The sequence below is a fragment of the Elgaria multicarinata genome, chromosome 3, assembly GCF_023053635.1.
Source record: "Elgaria multicarinata webbii isolate HBS135686 ecotype San Diego chromosome 3, rElgMul1.1.pri, whole genome shotgun sequence".
In the NCBI taxonomy this organism is placed as follows: Eukaryota; Metazoa; Chordata; class Lepidosauria; order Squamata; family Anguidae; genus Elgaria; species Elgaria multicarinata.
Genome location: NC_086173.1, coordinates 168,942,027 through 168,958,372, shown reverse-complemented (window position 1 = coordinate 168,958,372; position 16,346 = coordinate 168,942,027). Strand labels below are relative to the sequence as shown.

General features: G+C 43.1%; 1 protein-coding gene across 1 annotated transcript; it reads left to right on the top strand.

The window, feature by feature from the left end:
* The first annotated feature begins 2,232 nt into the window (after positions 1-2,232).
* On the top strand, positions 2,233-16,075 carry LOC134396358 (zinc finger protein 883-like). The gene is made up of 4 exons (XM_063122828.1): positions 2,233-2,493; positions 4,118-4,221; positions 4,439-4,565; positions 13,622-16,075. The coding sequence occupies exons 1-4, from the start codon at positions 2,403-2,405 to the stop codon at positions 15,280-15,282; spliced, it is 1,983 nt and encodes a 660-aa protein (XP_062978898.1). The 5' UTR covers positions 2,233-2,402; the 3' UTR covers positions 15,283-16,075.
* The last annotated feature ends 271 nt before the right edge of the window (positions 16,076-16,346 follow it).

Genomic DNA, 16,346 nt, shown 5'->3' with positions numbered 1-16,346 from the left:
GGCAGAGGAAAGAGAGACCCCCAGGACAGCCAAGGGCAGGGGGGCAAGTCCGGGGCGGGGAGAGAGACAGAGCCCCTCTGCCCGCCAGGGGACTGACCCACTTGGTGCCCCTCCAGGAGACCCCCCCCCCCCCGCCTTGCACCTCCTTCCCTCCCCATAACTAGGGGATCCCGGAAGGGAAGGCTGGAGAAGGGGGGTTGTCTGGGAGGGACACAAGAGGAAAGCTCCTGGGTGGGGAGGAGGAACGTCCTACCTGTAGGCAAAAGGCTGCCCTGGTGTCCTGTTTGCATTGCATTTTTGTTTTGTTTCCCCTCCCTGATTCAAACCTAGTAAATAAGTAAAATTAACAAGTCACTTTGGTCACGAGACCTTTGAAATAAAACCTGGGGCGCTTTTGTTGATTAAGAAGGGAACCTGTTGTTGGTTTTGTACGTCCCTCTTTGATGTATTAGGTGAGCCCGATGTTCACATCCTGAGAGTGGGGAGAAATGGCTGTTACTCTGGTGCAATTTTGGGTTTCAAGTGCTGGGAGCAGAGATGGCATAGAAAAGGGAATTTCACCAGGTGATCCATGTATGCAAATGATAGCTGCTGAAATTCCCTTTTCAATACTACTGTTAAAGATAGTAGAGTTGGAAGGGACCTAAAAGGCCATCAAGTCCAACCCCCGGCTCAATGCAGGAATCCACCCTAAAGCATCCCTGACAGAGGGTTGTTCAGCTGCCTCTTGAAGGCCTCTAGTGTGGGAGAGCCCACAACCTCCCTAGGTAACTGGTTCCATTGTCGTACTGGAGTACAACTGTTAAAGATACAGGAGCCCTGTCCTCGTTTTCATAGGGTCACCCTAAATCATTCATCTCTTAAGGCTTCCTTAGTGGCATATTTCATGTGTTTAACAAGCTGAAAAAGTATTCATTGTTTTCTTGCTTAACTTTTAAAATAAACATTCACACATTATTAACTTTTAATGGAATTAATTCAGCTCTGGTTACACTCTCTCTCCCGTTGGGGCAGAGTCAGAACTTCATTTTCAACCACAAATCTGGTTCCTTTGGGACGGGGGTCGCGGAGCCCCCTTTGAGACAGGTGTTGGCTCTTACGAACAAGGAGGGGGGTCCGATCTTCTCAGCTGCAAACTGTGAAGAAATTCAAGCAAATAGGTATGTGGGCTTCCCCTGTGCCCACCCTGTGCGAATGTAATTGCTTTGGGCCTGTTCTCTAGAAATTGAAGTATCTATGCTTCCACAGTAACTGGAAAATGTATTAAGGATGCAACCATGAATACTCTTGTGAGTATTCTTGTGAAGAGTATTGAAACACTAGTTCCACAAGATTGTGTGCCTACTAGAACTGTTACAGGGTGTTGTGGCTTGCTTTAGAAACAGCTAACCGTGAAATGAACAGGTGGGCACAAGTTTCTCAGTAATCATTGATGTATTGTTTTTCTGTCCTTGAAAAGATTGTGCTCTGCACATGCGTAAAATCCTTGCTTATAACTGGCTGAGCAGCTTACCTGTTACTGTTTTATGATTGTATGGAGCGGTTCTGCCTTGTTTCGAAGGGGACTGACCCTATAAGGAGGTTAAGGCTTTCTTGAAAATATTGGGCAGTTCCTTGGGTCCTCTGAGGGCTTCCGCCTTGCAGTGCTAAGCGCTGTTTGCAATAAACTTTCTCGAAAGTGAGAACCGTGTCTTAGAGTCTTTGACCACCACTCAGCGATCCCACTTAGAGGAGACGCGCCTTTCCAGGGTTCCTCGACACCCCTCGAAATATCAGCTCTGAAGCTTGGGCCTGTGGCCTACCTTGCTAGGCTGTTGTTTACAAGAATCAAATTATTGGGGAAGGCACATGGGCCTTGTTGCTCGGGGGGCGTGGGCGTTAATCGACCGTCCTTCGGCAGAATGATCAGTCAAGCAGCCATCCGGCTCCGTTACCAGGTTTTGCCAAGGAGGGAAGTTGGGAACCTTCTCACGGGGAACCCTGGTGTGCCTCCTTCACACTCTCCGTTTTAATTCCTACAGCGCAGTCCCTGCCTCAAAGGAGAAATTGGCAGCCAAGGAAGGAGACTGTTTCGAGTCCTGGTGGGAGCAGAAGAGAGTGAAGATGGAAGAGCAAAGCTTTGCTGGCCCTGAGGCAGGAAACATCCAGGAAGGGAGCAGTGCAGAGCCCTGGGAAGGAAGAGTGCAGCAGGACCAGCCTGGGAGCAACACCTGCTCAGACACGGAGCGCCAGGGCTTCAGGGACTTCTGCTACCAGGAGGCCGTGGAGCCCCGAGAGGTTTGCAGCCAACTCCACCACCTTTGCTACCAGTGGCTCAAGCCAGAAAGGAACATGAAAGCTCAGATGCTGGACTTGGTGGTTCTGGAGAAGTTCCTGGCTGTCCTGCCCAGAGAGATGGAGAGATGGATCAGAGAATGTGGAGCGGAGACCAGTTCCCAGGCAGTGGCCCTGGCAGAAGGCTTCCTCCTGAGCCAGGCGGAGGACCAAGAGCAGGTGAGAGCATTTCATCCTGATGACTAATAGGGACTGTGTTCTTAATACTTATCTCAACTTTATTTTACATGTCCTCTAAGGAAGAGATGCCCCAATGTCCAATGACACCTGCAAGTATAGTTGTTCTTCATGTGTAGAGCAGGCCCTTGTTAAATTAACAGTACATCGTTAAAATATGCAATTCCCTACCAGAGGATGCAGGGATGGCCATGAATTTTGACTGTTTAAAATGGGGGTAGAACAAATTCTTGGAAGAGAAGGCTATGAATGGCTACTAGCCTAGATGGCTATATCCTACCTCTAGTATCCTAAGCAGTATGTCTGTGTACACCAGTTGCTGGGGAACATGGGCTGGAGGGTGCTGTGACACTCATGTCCTGCTTGTGAGTTCATAGTCAACAGCTGATGGACCACTGTGGGGAGAGAATCCTGGAGTAGATGGACCCTTGTTCTGATCCAGAATGGCTCTTCTCATGTTCTTATGATCACAGGAAAACTGAATGGGTTTATGAAGTTCTGGGGAAGGAGGGGATCCTTCTTCAGCCAGTGGCAGAGTCTCCTCCCAGCAGAACAGGACTAGTGTTTGTAGACACCAAACTGGGAATGTCTGGGAGGTTCTGCCTTTCCTCCTGGCTGGTTTTTGGAGGGTGTTAAAGCACTTTGCTTATGCCAGGGTTGATATCTTAGCCCCCTGACAAAGACACGTCGCTGTGTGTCTTGGATGGTAGATCAACTTTAGAATGAGACCTGAAAGGTAAAGCCATTGGGAAATGCTGCCCTTGGCCTTGACCTGAGCCGTTTCTTTCCTTCTCTAATCCCTCTTCTCTGCCTGGGATCCTCCCTCCTGCTCCAGGTCCAGGGTATGTTGGCCAGAGCACCCACAGATTTCCCTGAGGCAGAGAAGGCTCCACCGGGCACCACACAGAGGCCGCTGGACGGGCGGATCTTGCAGGAGGGAGACGGAGGACCCTCCTCACAGGGTAAGGATTAGTGGGACGTATTTCCCCATGGTCTCCCTCCCTCTATTACGCCTGAGGTGCATGAGCTGCCTTAACGTTCTCCTTGAGCCTGATTTTCCTGGGGGAGATACTCAAAAAGGAAATGTTGTTTAGTAACGTGGTTCAAGGGTATCAGACCCACTCTGGCCCGGTCTTACACACTCCACAACTAAGGTCCTCCTCCAGGCGCCTACTCAGGGGGAAGTTTGGAGGACGACAACAAGGGAGAGGCCTTCTCTGTGGTGGCCCCCCAGCTGTGGAACAATCTCCCCAATGAGGTTCATCTGCCGCCGACATTGTTATATTTCAGTGCCAGGTTGAGCAATATGAAATTAGCAGTATGTAATTAGCCTGGGTCTGTTTTTTAGGGTCCTAGTTTTAAAACTTGTTATAGTAGTTTTATATGTATGTGTATATTGTATGTTTTTGTGGTTTTTAATATATGCTAATTATTTTTAAGTGCTATTATGTTATGTTAACTGCCCAGAGAGCTTCGGCTGTGGGATGGTAAACAAATGCAATAAATTAATCAATAAACACTGATTCCAATAAAACAATGAAAATGGGAATGCTTAAGAACGTTAACTTTACTTCTCACCTTCCCACCTTCTTTGCCTTCCTCACAGGGAGTGGAAAAACCTGCAGGGGAAGTGAACTGATCCTGGGGGATCCTTCTAGGCCTCCTTCGCTTTGTGGTAGAGTGGAAGCGGTTTCTGCACAGCCTGGGCAGGTAGGGGAGTCCTGGGGTGCCTCCGTTCCCTGCACATCTCTTTGGTCCTGGAAGAACCTGCCCCTTTAGCCTTTGCTCTTCTCCAAGATGGTTGCTAGGAAGGCCCTGAATGCCACTCAGGAAGCTCTGGCATTCAGAAGGAGGACCTCACCATCCTTGTCGTCAGGGATTGCTACATAATGCTTAAAGAGACCATCATTTTTTCTGCTGCTTTCAGGTTCCGGTGACTTTTGAGGAGGTGGCCGTGCATTTCTCGGAGGAGGAGTGGGCTCTGCTTGATCCAGTCCAAAGGACTCTGTACACAGAAGTCATGGAGGAGAATCGTGGGATCCTGGCTTCTCTGGGTAAGGAATGGGGTTCCTCTGAGTAAGGCTGTCCAGCTGCCTCTTGAACACCTCTAGTGTGGGAGAGCCCACAACCTCCACTCTGGGAGGATCGAGAAGAATCCTGGCCCTCCTCTGTGTGACAACCTTTCAAGTATTTGAAGAGTGCTATCATGTCTGCCTTCACTCATCTCCAGGCCAAACATGCCCAGTTCTTTCAGTCTCTCTTCATAGGGCTTTGTTTCCAGACCCCTGATCATCCTCATTGCCCTCCTCTGAACCTCCTACAGCTTGTCTGCATCCTTCTTGAAGTGTGGTGCCCAGAAGTGGACACAATTCTCAAGATGAGGTCTAACCAATGCTGAATAGAGGAGAACCAGTTCTTCACACAATTTGGAAGCTCTACTTCTTTTAATGCAGCCCAGAATAGCATTTGCCTTTTTTGCGGCGATATCACACTGTTGGCTCATATTCAGTTTGTGATCTACAACAATTCCAAGTTCCTTCTTCCTTGTAGTATCCCTATTAAATCTAATTCTGTTCTATTCAGCCCAGCACTCCAGCCTATCAAGATCGCTTTGAAACTTGTTTCTGTCTTGCAGGGTATTAGCTATTTGTGTCATCTGCAAGTTTGATGATAATAATAATAATAATTTTATTTCTTACCCGACTCCCCACTCTGATCGGGGCGGGGAACAACATCAAGGCAGAGAACGACATTCCTTGCATCTCCTTGTCCAAATCATTAACAATTATGAGAGCTCTGAGTTCTCATCCTCACTCGGCCATGGAAACCCACTGGGTGACTTTGGGCCAGTCACATACTCTCAGCCCGACCTACCTAACAGGGTTGTTGTTGTGAGGATAACACCGCCTTGGGTTGATTGGTGGAAAAAAGGACAATATAAATGTAATAAATAAATACAAATAAAAATGTTGAAGAGCACTAGGCCCAGGACTGAGCCCTGCGGAAACCCGCTCATTACCTCCCCCCAGTTTGAGAAGGTACCATTGAGAAGCACTCTTTGAGTCCGATTCTGTAGCCAACTGTGAATCCACCTAATATTTGCTCCGTCTAGCCCACTTTTAGCTAGTTTTTTTAATCAGAATATCATGTGGTACTTTGTCATACTCTTTGCTGAAGTCAAGGTATATTATGTCCACAACATTCCCACAGTCCACAAGGGAGGTTACCCGATCGAAAAATAAGATCAAATTCACCTGGCAGGATTTGTTCCTGGCAAATCCATGTTGGCTCCTAGTACTCACTGCATTGATTTCAAGGTGTTTACAGATTGACTTCTTTAGAATCTGCTGCATAATTTTCCCAGGGATGGATGTTTACTTACCACTGTTTACTTACGTAGATATTATAATTCCAATCTATAAAAGAGGGGCTAGCAATGACCCAGCAAACGATAGACCAATTAGTCTTCTGAATACCATTAGGAAATTATACGCAAGACATCTGTGTACAAAACTGTGCGACGGGATGGAGGAAGAAAGCATACTTGAAGATGAACAAGCAGTATTCAGGACAGGCAGATCTACTTTAGACCACTGCCTAATTCTGCAACATTCGGCAGAAAAATACACCCGTAGCAGTAGCTCCCGGCTATATGCAGCCTTTGTAGATTTTAAAGCGGCATTCGACTCGATCCCAAGATCCAATTTATGGGGAAAACTTAAAAACACCACAATTATTATTATTATTATTATTTATTTATTTATATAGCACCATCAATGTACATGGTGCTGTACAGATAACACAGTAAATAGCAAGACCCTGCCGCATAGGCTTACAATCTAGTAAGTTGTAGTAAACAATAAAGAGGGAAGGAGAATGCAAACAGGCACAGGGAAGTGTAAACAGGCACCGGGTAGGGTGAAGCTAACAGTATAGAGTCAGAACAAACTCAATATTTGAAGGCTATAGGGAAAAGAAAAGTTTTTAGCTGAGTTTTAAAAGCAGTGATTGAGTTTGTAGTTCTCAAGTGTTCTGGAAGAGCGTTCCAGGCGTGAGGGGCAGCAGAAGAAAAAGGACGAAGCCGAGTAAGGGAAGTGGAGGTCCTTGGGCAGGCGAGAAGCATGGCATCAGAGGAGCGGAGAGCCCGAGCGGGGCGATAGTGTGAGATGAGAGAGGAGAGATAGGCAGGAGCTAGACCGTGAAGAGCATTGAAGGTCAGCAGGAGAAGTTTATATTGGATTCTGGAGTGAATTGGAAGCCAATGAAGAGATTTCAGAAGTGGAGTGACATGGTCAGAGCGGCGGGCCAGGAAGATGATCTTAGCGGCAGAGTGGTGGACAGAGACCAGCGGACTGATGTGAGACGAAGGAAGGCCAGAGAGAAGAAGGTTGCAGTAGTCCAGCCGAGAGATAACCAGTGCGTGAACGAGAGTCTTGGCAGAAGAGACAGACAAAAATGGTCGAATCCTGGCAATATTATATAGGAAGAAACGACAGGATTTAGCTACTGCCTCGATGTGAGAAGTAAAGGAGAGCGAGGAGTCAAATATAAAGCCAAGACTACGAGCTTCCTTGACCGGAGTAAGCGTGACATCGTTGACAGTAAGAGAGAATGAGAGGTGAGGAGAAGGTTTAGGAGGAAAAACAAGCAATTCAGTCTTTGCCATGTTAAGTTTCAAACGACGATGAAGCAGCCAGGCTGAGATATCTGAAAGACATGCTGAGATACGATCGTGAACATCTGGAGAAAGTTCCGGAGATGAAAGATATAATTGTGTATCATCGGCATACAGGTGATATTGGAGGCCGTGAGATTGAATAAGCTTGCCCAAGGGCAGCATGTATAGAGAGAACAACAACGGGAATTGATAAACGCCTACTACGGTTGATGGCTAAATTATATAGTAACACAAGCCTTAGAGTAAGATTTAACAGAGAAGGTCAGCTCTCCAACCCAATTGCAGCCAATATGGGGGTCAAGCAAGGATCCGTTCTGGCCTCACATCTGTTTAACATATAGAGAAACTCCTTGATCCAAGGGCTCCAAGCTTTAGATATACACGCCCCAAAAATAGCAACTAAAAGAATACCCATACTGCTGTATGCAGACGACACGGTCCTTCTCTCCTTGTCTCAAATAGGCCTTAGAAGAGCCCTAAAGGCCCTTGCCCGACATTGTAAGGAGGACCGAATATACTAAATTCAATTACACTAAAAATTACACTAAATCAAATATTATGAGGTTTGCCAATAGCAAAAAGATCCACAGATGGTATATAGATAAAAATAAAAAATTCTCTTATTTTAAATATCTAGGTGTCATTTTCCAAGCTTCTAGAAGGAAAACGGCACAGATCAACTCTACCTCCTCACTTGCCAAGAAAAGTTCAGCAGCCATTCTGAGGTTCTTTCGTACGAGGAGGAAATTTTATTCCAGCTGCAATTAAACTGTTTGTGGCAAAATTGAGAGCACAGCTCTTGAATGGAGCACAATTGGGACCATTTTCCTACATAGCTATATATGAGAAAATACAATCGGGCTTCTTAAGGTCGTTATTTCTGACACCAAGAAGTGTCTCCAATGCGACATTACGAATGGAGAGTGGATTAATTAGAATTGAAGCGAATGTGTGGCAAATTACTATATTTACCTGGCTTAGACTTAAACTGACCCCAGCGGGGCTGCTTCCCCTAATTTTACAAGATAATTATCAGATGAAATGGTGGAACATTATCAAAGAGAAATGATGCACCTATGGGCTCTCTGCAGAACATCTACAAGCCATAGGTTTAGAAAAAAGCCTTGTTAAGCAGTGTATTTGGGATTTTGAACTGCAGAACGGTCTAAGCCAAATCCTATATATTTACCGTTCTCCTCAAGATGTACAGGGCATTGGCCCTGCGGCCTATCTGAGCTCCCTTACATATTATAAATACAGGTGGGCGTTTACTAGGGCTCGCTGTAATGCTCTCCCTTCCAAGTTCACAGAAGGCAGATATCCAGGAATTCCAGTCCCCCAAAGGTTATGCCCATGTGATTCAGGTGAGATGGAGACATCCTATCATGTGCTTTTACACTGCTTGTTCTACTCAGAGGCCCGGTCAGGATTAATCCATCCTCTACTACAGGACTTTCTAGGTAACACTGAAGAATATTTATACCATGTTCCTCCTTGCCAATATATTTTTTTAAATTTTTATTGCTTTTTTCAAATAATACAACTTGACATAACATACAACTAAACAACAAATACAATCAAATACATAACAAATTACTTGAGTATATAAATGTTAACCACTTGTTATTCATAAACAACTCCACCTACTCTAACTAGTGCACCCCCATCCCATCGGGATCACTCCTGCTTCCAAAATTTTAACACCTCTTCTGGTGGTGGTCTTCCACTTCCCTTAGAAAACACAAAAGTCAGGAACTGTTTCCATATCACCTCAAATTCATTCGTCTTTGTTATACCTCTCCTAACTTTAATATTACATGTCAATTTATCATTAATAGCAATATCCCAAACTTCATTATACCATAATTCAATATGATAATCACCTTGACTCTTCCAATTCCTAGCTACAATTAACCTCGCTGCAGTCAGCAAATTTGTTATCAATTCCTTCTTTTCCTTGTTACACTTTAAATCTCCAAATAGTGAGAGTAATGCCACTCTTGGTGTCATCTCTATCTTCATTCCCACTATTTCTTCAATCTCATTAAACACCGTCTTCCAACATTTCTGCACAAATTTACATTCCCACCACATGTGTAAATACGTTCCCTTTCCCCCACAACCTCTCCAACAATTTGCTGAGTGCTGCGTGTTTATTTTATTTAATCTAACCGGCGTTAAGTACCACCTCCAAATGATTTTGTAATAATTCTCTTTTATTCTCACTGACATATTCCTCAACACTCTTTGTCTCCATAATCCATCCCAACTCTGTTGCCCTATTTGTTCCTTCAGGTCTGTCTCCCATACCATCTTTCCTGAACTTCCCATCTCCCCTTCCCCGAGCAATATTCTATATATTTCCCTCATTAATCCTTTTATTGGTTTATTTTCTCCCTTATCAATTTCTTTTTTAATAATTAATTCCTCAAACTTCGTTAACTCTCTGCCTTCCCCATTATCTCTTATCCAGTTTTTCGTCCACTGTTCCAGTTGTCTATAATTTAACCATATTAACTTCTTTTCTTTTAACACCTCTTGTAATTCCTCTCTCGTTTTCATCCCAATCAGCCATTCCCTTAATTTCATTTTATTTTTCTCTAATAAAATTTTATTCAAACTATTCTTTAAATTCTCGGGGAAATTCTTTAACATTACTACCGGTGATAGAAGGGAGTTGTTCGGGAGCAACTCATCTTTATATCTACTCTAAATTTCCCAGTGACTCCGTAAGAGGGGATTACCTATACTTATACCCCAATTTCCACCCCCTTCCTTAAAAAATATATTTTCCAATTTCAGGTCTATGTTAATTTTACTTACTTCTTCCATCCAATCTAAATTTCCTACTCCTAAAATTGCTTCTACTACATGTCTTAACCTATTAGTTACGTAATTTAATTTAATGTTTGGGAGTCCTAAACCTTTTGACTTTGATACCATCTATTTTTATTTAATCTTGCTTTCTTATCCCCATTGCAATAATTATTTATTATATTCTGCCAACTTTTTAACTCCATTTCCGAAATTTTTATTGGAAGCATCCTAAAGACAAAATTTATCTTTGCTAAAATTTTCATTTTTATTAATGCTATTCTTCCAAACCATGATAAATTCAATCTTTTATATTTTGCCAATTTATCCATGACCCCTTTCTTCAATCTATTTAAATTCTCCTTCTCTAAATTCTCTAAATTTTTTGTGATATTAATTCCCAAATATTTAATCTGTTCTTTAGGTCTCATTTCCATTCTCTTTCTTTCCAACTCTTTCATTTCCTTTTTAGAATAATTAAATAGCATTAAGTCAGATTTTAACCAATTTATTCTTAAGCCAGTAATTTCTTCTTCTTCTTCTTCTTCTTCTTCTTCTTCTTCTTCTTTTTATTTATTTATTTATTTATTCATTTATTTATATAGCACCATCAATGTACATGGTGCTGTACAGAGTAAAGCAGTAAATAGCAAGACCCTGCCGCATAGGCTTACATTCTAATAAAATCATAATAAAACAATAAGGAGGGGAAGAGAATGCAAACAGGCACAGGGTAGGGTAAACAGGCACTGGGTAGGGTAAAACTAACAGTATAAAGTCAGAACAAAATCAAGTTTTAAAAGCTTTAGGAAAAAGAATTTTTTTTAGCTAAGCTTTAAAAGCTGCGGTTGAACTTGTAGTTCTCAAATGTTCTGGAAGAGCGTTCCAGGCATAAGGGGCAGCAGAAGAAAATGGACGGAGCCGAGCAAGGGACGTAAAGACCCTTGGGCAGGCGAGAAACATGGCATCAGAGGAGCGAAGAGCACGAGCGGGGCAATAGAGTGAGATGAGAGAATTCTTCAAATTCTTTCAGATGCTGTTTAATTCTTCCTAATTTTTCACCCATATTTTTGACAGTTAACAATGTGTCATCTGCAAACATATTCAATTTCATCTCTTTATCCCTTCCTATCCCTTCTATTTCCTTATCTTCTCTTATTACATTTGCCAATACCTCCATAACCAGAACAAATAGGACTGGCGAGAGTGGGCAACCCTGTCGTGTTCCTCTGGACAGTCGTATTTTATCTGTGAATCCATCATTTACCACCACTAAGGCCATATTATGGGAGTATAATTGTTCTATTATAGCTTTAAATTTATTACCAAATCCCATTCTGTTTATTACCATCTTCAATGCTTGCCAACTCACACAATCAAAGGCCTTAAATATATCCAACGCTAATATCCCTGCTTTAATCTTTAAATCCTTTACCTCATGCATTACATTTAAAACTCTTCCAACTAAATTATGCATCTGTCTTCCTGCTACAAACCCACATTGATCTTCCCCTATATAATTAAATATAAATTTATTCATCCGTTTCTCTAAAATAGTTGAGAAGAATTTTGCATCCTGATTTATTAATGAAATAGGTCTGTAAGAATCTGGAACAGTCAAATCTTTATCCAACTTTGGAAGTAATATTATTAATGATTGTTCCCAAGATTCTGGAATCTTTTCTCCATCTAGTACTGCATTATATAATTTTAATAACTTTGGTACTAAGAGTGACTTAAAAATTTTATAATATTCTGTTCCTAACCCATCCACCCCAGGGGATTTACTGCCTTCAAATTTTCTATAGCTACTTGAATTTCACGTTTGTCTCGGACCATAATGAAGTGATTGATTGCATTGATTTCAAGGTGTTTACAGACTGATTTCTTTATAATCTGCTCCAGAATTTTCCTAGGGATGGATGTCAGACTGACTGGTCTGTAGTTCCCAGGTTCCTCCTTTTTGCCCTTTTTGAAGATAGGGACAACATTATTTATTTATTTATTTATTTATTTATTTATATAGCACCATCAATGTACATGGTGCTGTACAGAGTAAAACAATAAAATAGCAAAACCCTGCTGCATAGGCTTACATTCTACTAGAAGTTGTCCGGCACCTCACCCGTTTTCCATGATTTTTCCAAGATAATAGACAAAGGTTCTGAGAGTTTTTCCGCTAGCTCATTCATTACACTAGGATGCAGTTCATCAGGCCCTGGAGATTTGAACACATTCAAGGAAATTAGGTGTTCTTTGACCATTTGTTTATCAATCTCAAACTGCAATCCTGCCCCCTCAACTTCTGCTTCACTTTTTCCAGGGGGGTCATAGACCCACTTTTGGGAGAGGACTGAGGCAAAGTAGGAATTGAGCACTTGAGCCTTTTCTTGTCATCTGTTATCAATTTGCTTTTTGTGGAGCCACATAGGTTTCTTCTGTAGTATATAGACATCAAAGACCATGTGCTTTATATAGAGCCTGGCTTCCTCCTTACATTATTGTGAAGACTATTAATAGCCACTATTAGATCTGTTCTCTGTGCTAAGCTGCAGGAGCCTTCATCCATTTTCCCTCCCCCGTAGGATTCAGTTGAAAGCCCTCCTGAAGAAGTTCTTCATGGTGTTGCCAAACACATTCTTTCCAGCCCTTGTGAGGTGCAACCGTCCCTTACCATCAGTTCATCCTCCAAGAAGCGCAAATGGGCGACCTGCTTCGCGATGCTTTGCCCCTGACCCGACCTGGTTCCGCCTTTGGCGGAGGTGAATCAGGCTGTTCTGCTATCGCTTCTACGAAGCGAAGCGGAGCACAGCCCTACCTGTAACCTCCACAGGGCAGGAGGATCACACGGGATGACCAGGCCCTAGAGGCTAATGAATCCGGAGGGTTTCCTGCGCTTGCTGGGGGAGTTTTGTGCAGTGTCCTTTATGGGCCTTGGGCTCTCGATATGATTGCTCCAAAATACACTTCCATAAATTGAAAAGCTTTGCCACCTTCACATTTTTCTAAGGAGCTGAAGGCAATGAAACAATTGGTTTGACGCCAAAAATTCAAGGAGGAAAACACGTCGAAGACCTGTCTAAACACTGATAAAAGCCTGTTGATGAACTTATTCTGTGACACTGATGGCTGCCAACCAATCTTACTTTGCTGCCATAATTGCATCTGCATAATGTTGAAGACATTACAGATATTATCTTAATGGTCTCCATGGAGGAGAGGAGAGTAAGGCATATTCAGAAGACAGCTCTGGACAGCTTGCTTTCCATTTTAAGATATAACTGGACATTGAAAATAACCATTAGGGTTGAAATCCCACTTTCCAGTTCCCAGTTAAATGATCAGCTAGGAGAAAAGGGCAGATTTTAAGTGTATTTTATTTTTACAGTATTTGATGTTGTTCATTTATTCTCTGAGCTACTTTATATGAGATATTCCTAAAAAATGAAAGCATTGTATAGCAGTCTAGTTCTCAGTTCTATTGATCATCGGGATATTTAATATGTTTGGAAGGATCTTCCTCACTAACGATTTTTTAATATATATCCTGTGAATCAAATCAGCAACCGTTTGTTTTGTTCCAAGATTTCAAGACGATTTCTGTGTTTATACTTGCAGGTGATCACAGGGAGAACAGGAAAAATGGCCTACACCAGAGGAGGAAAACTGAAACTGAAGAGAAGAGGGAAAACAAATCCATTTCTTTTGAAGGATCAGACGTTTGTGAAACTCCAATCCTGGAAGTAACAAGAAAAAATAACAGTCACAATAGGAAGACACAGAGGAAAAGCTCTCTGTACATAAAGGCTCAGAAGATTCATCTTAGCAAATATCAAAGATTTCAATACTTAGAGTGTGAAAAACAATTCAGTTTCAACACACAACTTAAGTTGCATCAAAGAATTCACACTGGGGAGAAGCCCTATAAATGCTTCGAGTGCAGAAAGGGCTTTGCTCACAGCACAAAACTTAAGCAGCATCAAAGAATTCACACTGGGGAGAAACCCTATAAATGCTTAGAGTGTGGAGAAAGCTTTGCTCAGGGAGCACACCTTAAGCGACATCAAAGAATACACACTGGGGAGAAGCCCTATAAATGCTTAGAATGCGGGAAGAGCTTTGCTTACAGCACAAGCCTTAAGCTGCATCAAAGAATACACACTGGGGAGAAGCCCTATAAATGCTTAGAGTGTGGAGAAAGCTTTGCTCAGAGAGCACACCTTAAGGGGCATCAAGGAATTCACACTGGGGAGAAGCCCTATAAATGCTTAGAATGCAGGAAGAGCTTTGCTTACAGCACAAGCCTTAAGCTGCATCAAAGAATACACACTGGGGAGAAGCCCTATAAATGCTTAGCATGTGGAAAGAGCTTTGCTTACAGCACAGGCCTTAAGCGGCATCAACGAATTCACACTGGGGAGAAGCCCTATAAATGCTTAGAATGCGGGAAGAGCTTTGCTCAGAGCATGCTCCTTAAGCTGCATGAAAGAATTCACACGGGGGAGAAGCCCTATAAATGCTTAGAATGCGGGAAGAGCTTTGCTCACAGCAGAAGCCTTAAGCTGCATCAAGGAATTCACACTGGGGAGAAGCCCTATAAATGCTTAGAATGCGGGAAGAGCTTGGCTGACAGCGCAAGCCTTAAGCAGCATGAAAGAATTCACACTGGGGAGAAGCCCTATAAATGCTTTGAGTGCGGAAAGAGCTTTGCTTACAGCACAAGCCTTAAGCGGCATCAACGAATTCACACTGGGGAGAAGCCCTATAAATGCTTTGAGTGCGGGAAGAGCTTTGCTCAGAGCGTGCTCCTTAAGCTGCATCAAAGAATTCACACTGGGGAGAAGCCCTATAAATGCTTAGAGTGCGGGAAGAGCTTTGCTAGCAGCTCAAGACTTAAGCGGCATCAGGCAATTCACACTGGAGAGAAGCCCTATAAATGCTTAGAGTGCGGGATGAGATTTACCCACAGCACACACATTAAGTGGCATCAAAGAATTCATACTGGGGAGAAGCCCTATAAATGCTTAGAGTGTGGAAACAGCTTTGCTCGGAGCATGCACCTTAAGCAGCATCAAAGAATTCACACTGGGGAGAAGCCCTATAAATGCTTAGAGTGTGGAAAGAGCTTTGCTCAGAGCTCATACCTTGCGCAGCATCAAAGAATTCACACTGGGGAGAAGCCCTATGAATGCTTTGAGTGCAAGAAGAGCTTTGCTTTCAGCAGTAGCCTTAAGCGGCATCAAAGAATTCACAGTGGGGGAATCCCTATAAATGCTTAGTGTAGCATTTATATAATAGAATAGTAGAGTTGGAAGTGGCCTATAAGGCCATTGAGTCCAAACCCCTGCTCAATGCAGGAATCCACCCTAAAGCATCCCTGACAGATGGTTGTGCAGCTGCCTCTTGAATGACTCTAGTGCGGGACAGCCCACAACCTTCCAAGGTAACTGGTTTCATTGTCGTACTGCTCTAAAAGGAAGTTTTTCCTGATGTCCAGCCGGAATCTGCCTTCCTGTAACTTTAGCCCATTATTCTGTGTCCTGCATCCTGGAATGATCGAGAAGAAATCCTGGCCCTCCTCGTGTGACCACCTTTCAAGTCATTGAGGAGTGCTATCCTATCTCCCCTCAATCTTCTCCAGGTTAAACATGCCCAGTTCTTTCAGTCTCTCCTCATAGGGCTTTGTATCCAGACCCCTGATCATGCTCTGAACATTAGGGTGACCATGTTTTGGAAACCAAAAAGGGGGACAACGTGGTCAGCCCCCAAGAGGGTGTGTCCAGCACCAAGGGGGCGTGCCCACCCGAACATCGCCTTGGTCACTGCCACGACACAGGCTCTGAACACCAGGCCTGGCCGCGGCTACTCCCTGCTCAAGCCAAGCACCACTGCTTGATATGCCTGAGGCGAGGGAAAAACACTGCCTTTCTCCAAACTATGTGGAGAAAGGGGTTAAATGGAGAAGGTTTTCAATAATAAATTAGAACACTGTGAGTTATATGTGCTGAGGTGAATTATTGTCAGAGTGAGTGCTAGATGTATAAACTTCAGATGATAAATGCCAAACAGACACGTGGGATTTTTGTGGTAGTTAAAACTAAATAATTAAAATTAATTTTGCAAGTTCACAAGCTTTGTTTCAAATAAAACATTTAAAAACCTTTTTGAAACCTTTCATCCAATCCTTTCACCCATTCACATATGCGCTTTCCTTTCTCTCACACAATCTCTCTTCAGCTTTCTTTATTATCAGTATTGATTAATATACATCTACTATGTGCACACCACACTCCAAAGGCACCACTCTCTACCTTGAACCTCAAATTCTCCAGACCCAAGTACT

What these genes read in the sequence shown, in the direction of transcription:
- LOC134396358 (XM_063122828.1), top strand. Translation starts at nt 2,403, where the DNA reads ATGGATCAGAGAATGTGGAGCGGAGACCAGTTCCCAGGCAGTGGCCCT. An exon ending in TTTCTGCACAGCCTGGGCAG is followed by an intron (nt 4,222 to 4,438) that starts GTAGGGGAGTCC and finishes TGCTGCTTTCAG; the next exon opens with GTTCCGGTGACTTTTGAGGA. An exon ending in TGGGATCCTGGCTTCTCTGG is followed by an intron (nt 4,566 to 13,621) that starts GTAAGGAATGGG and finishes TTATACTTGCAG; the next exon opens with GTGATCACAGGGAGAACAGG.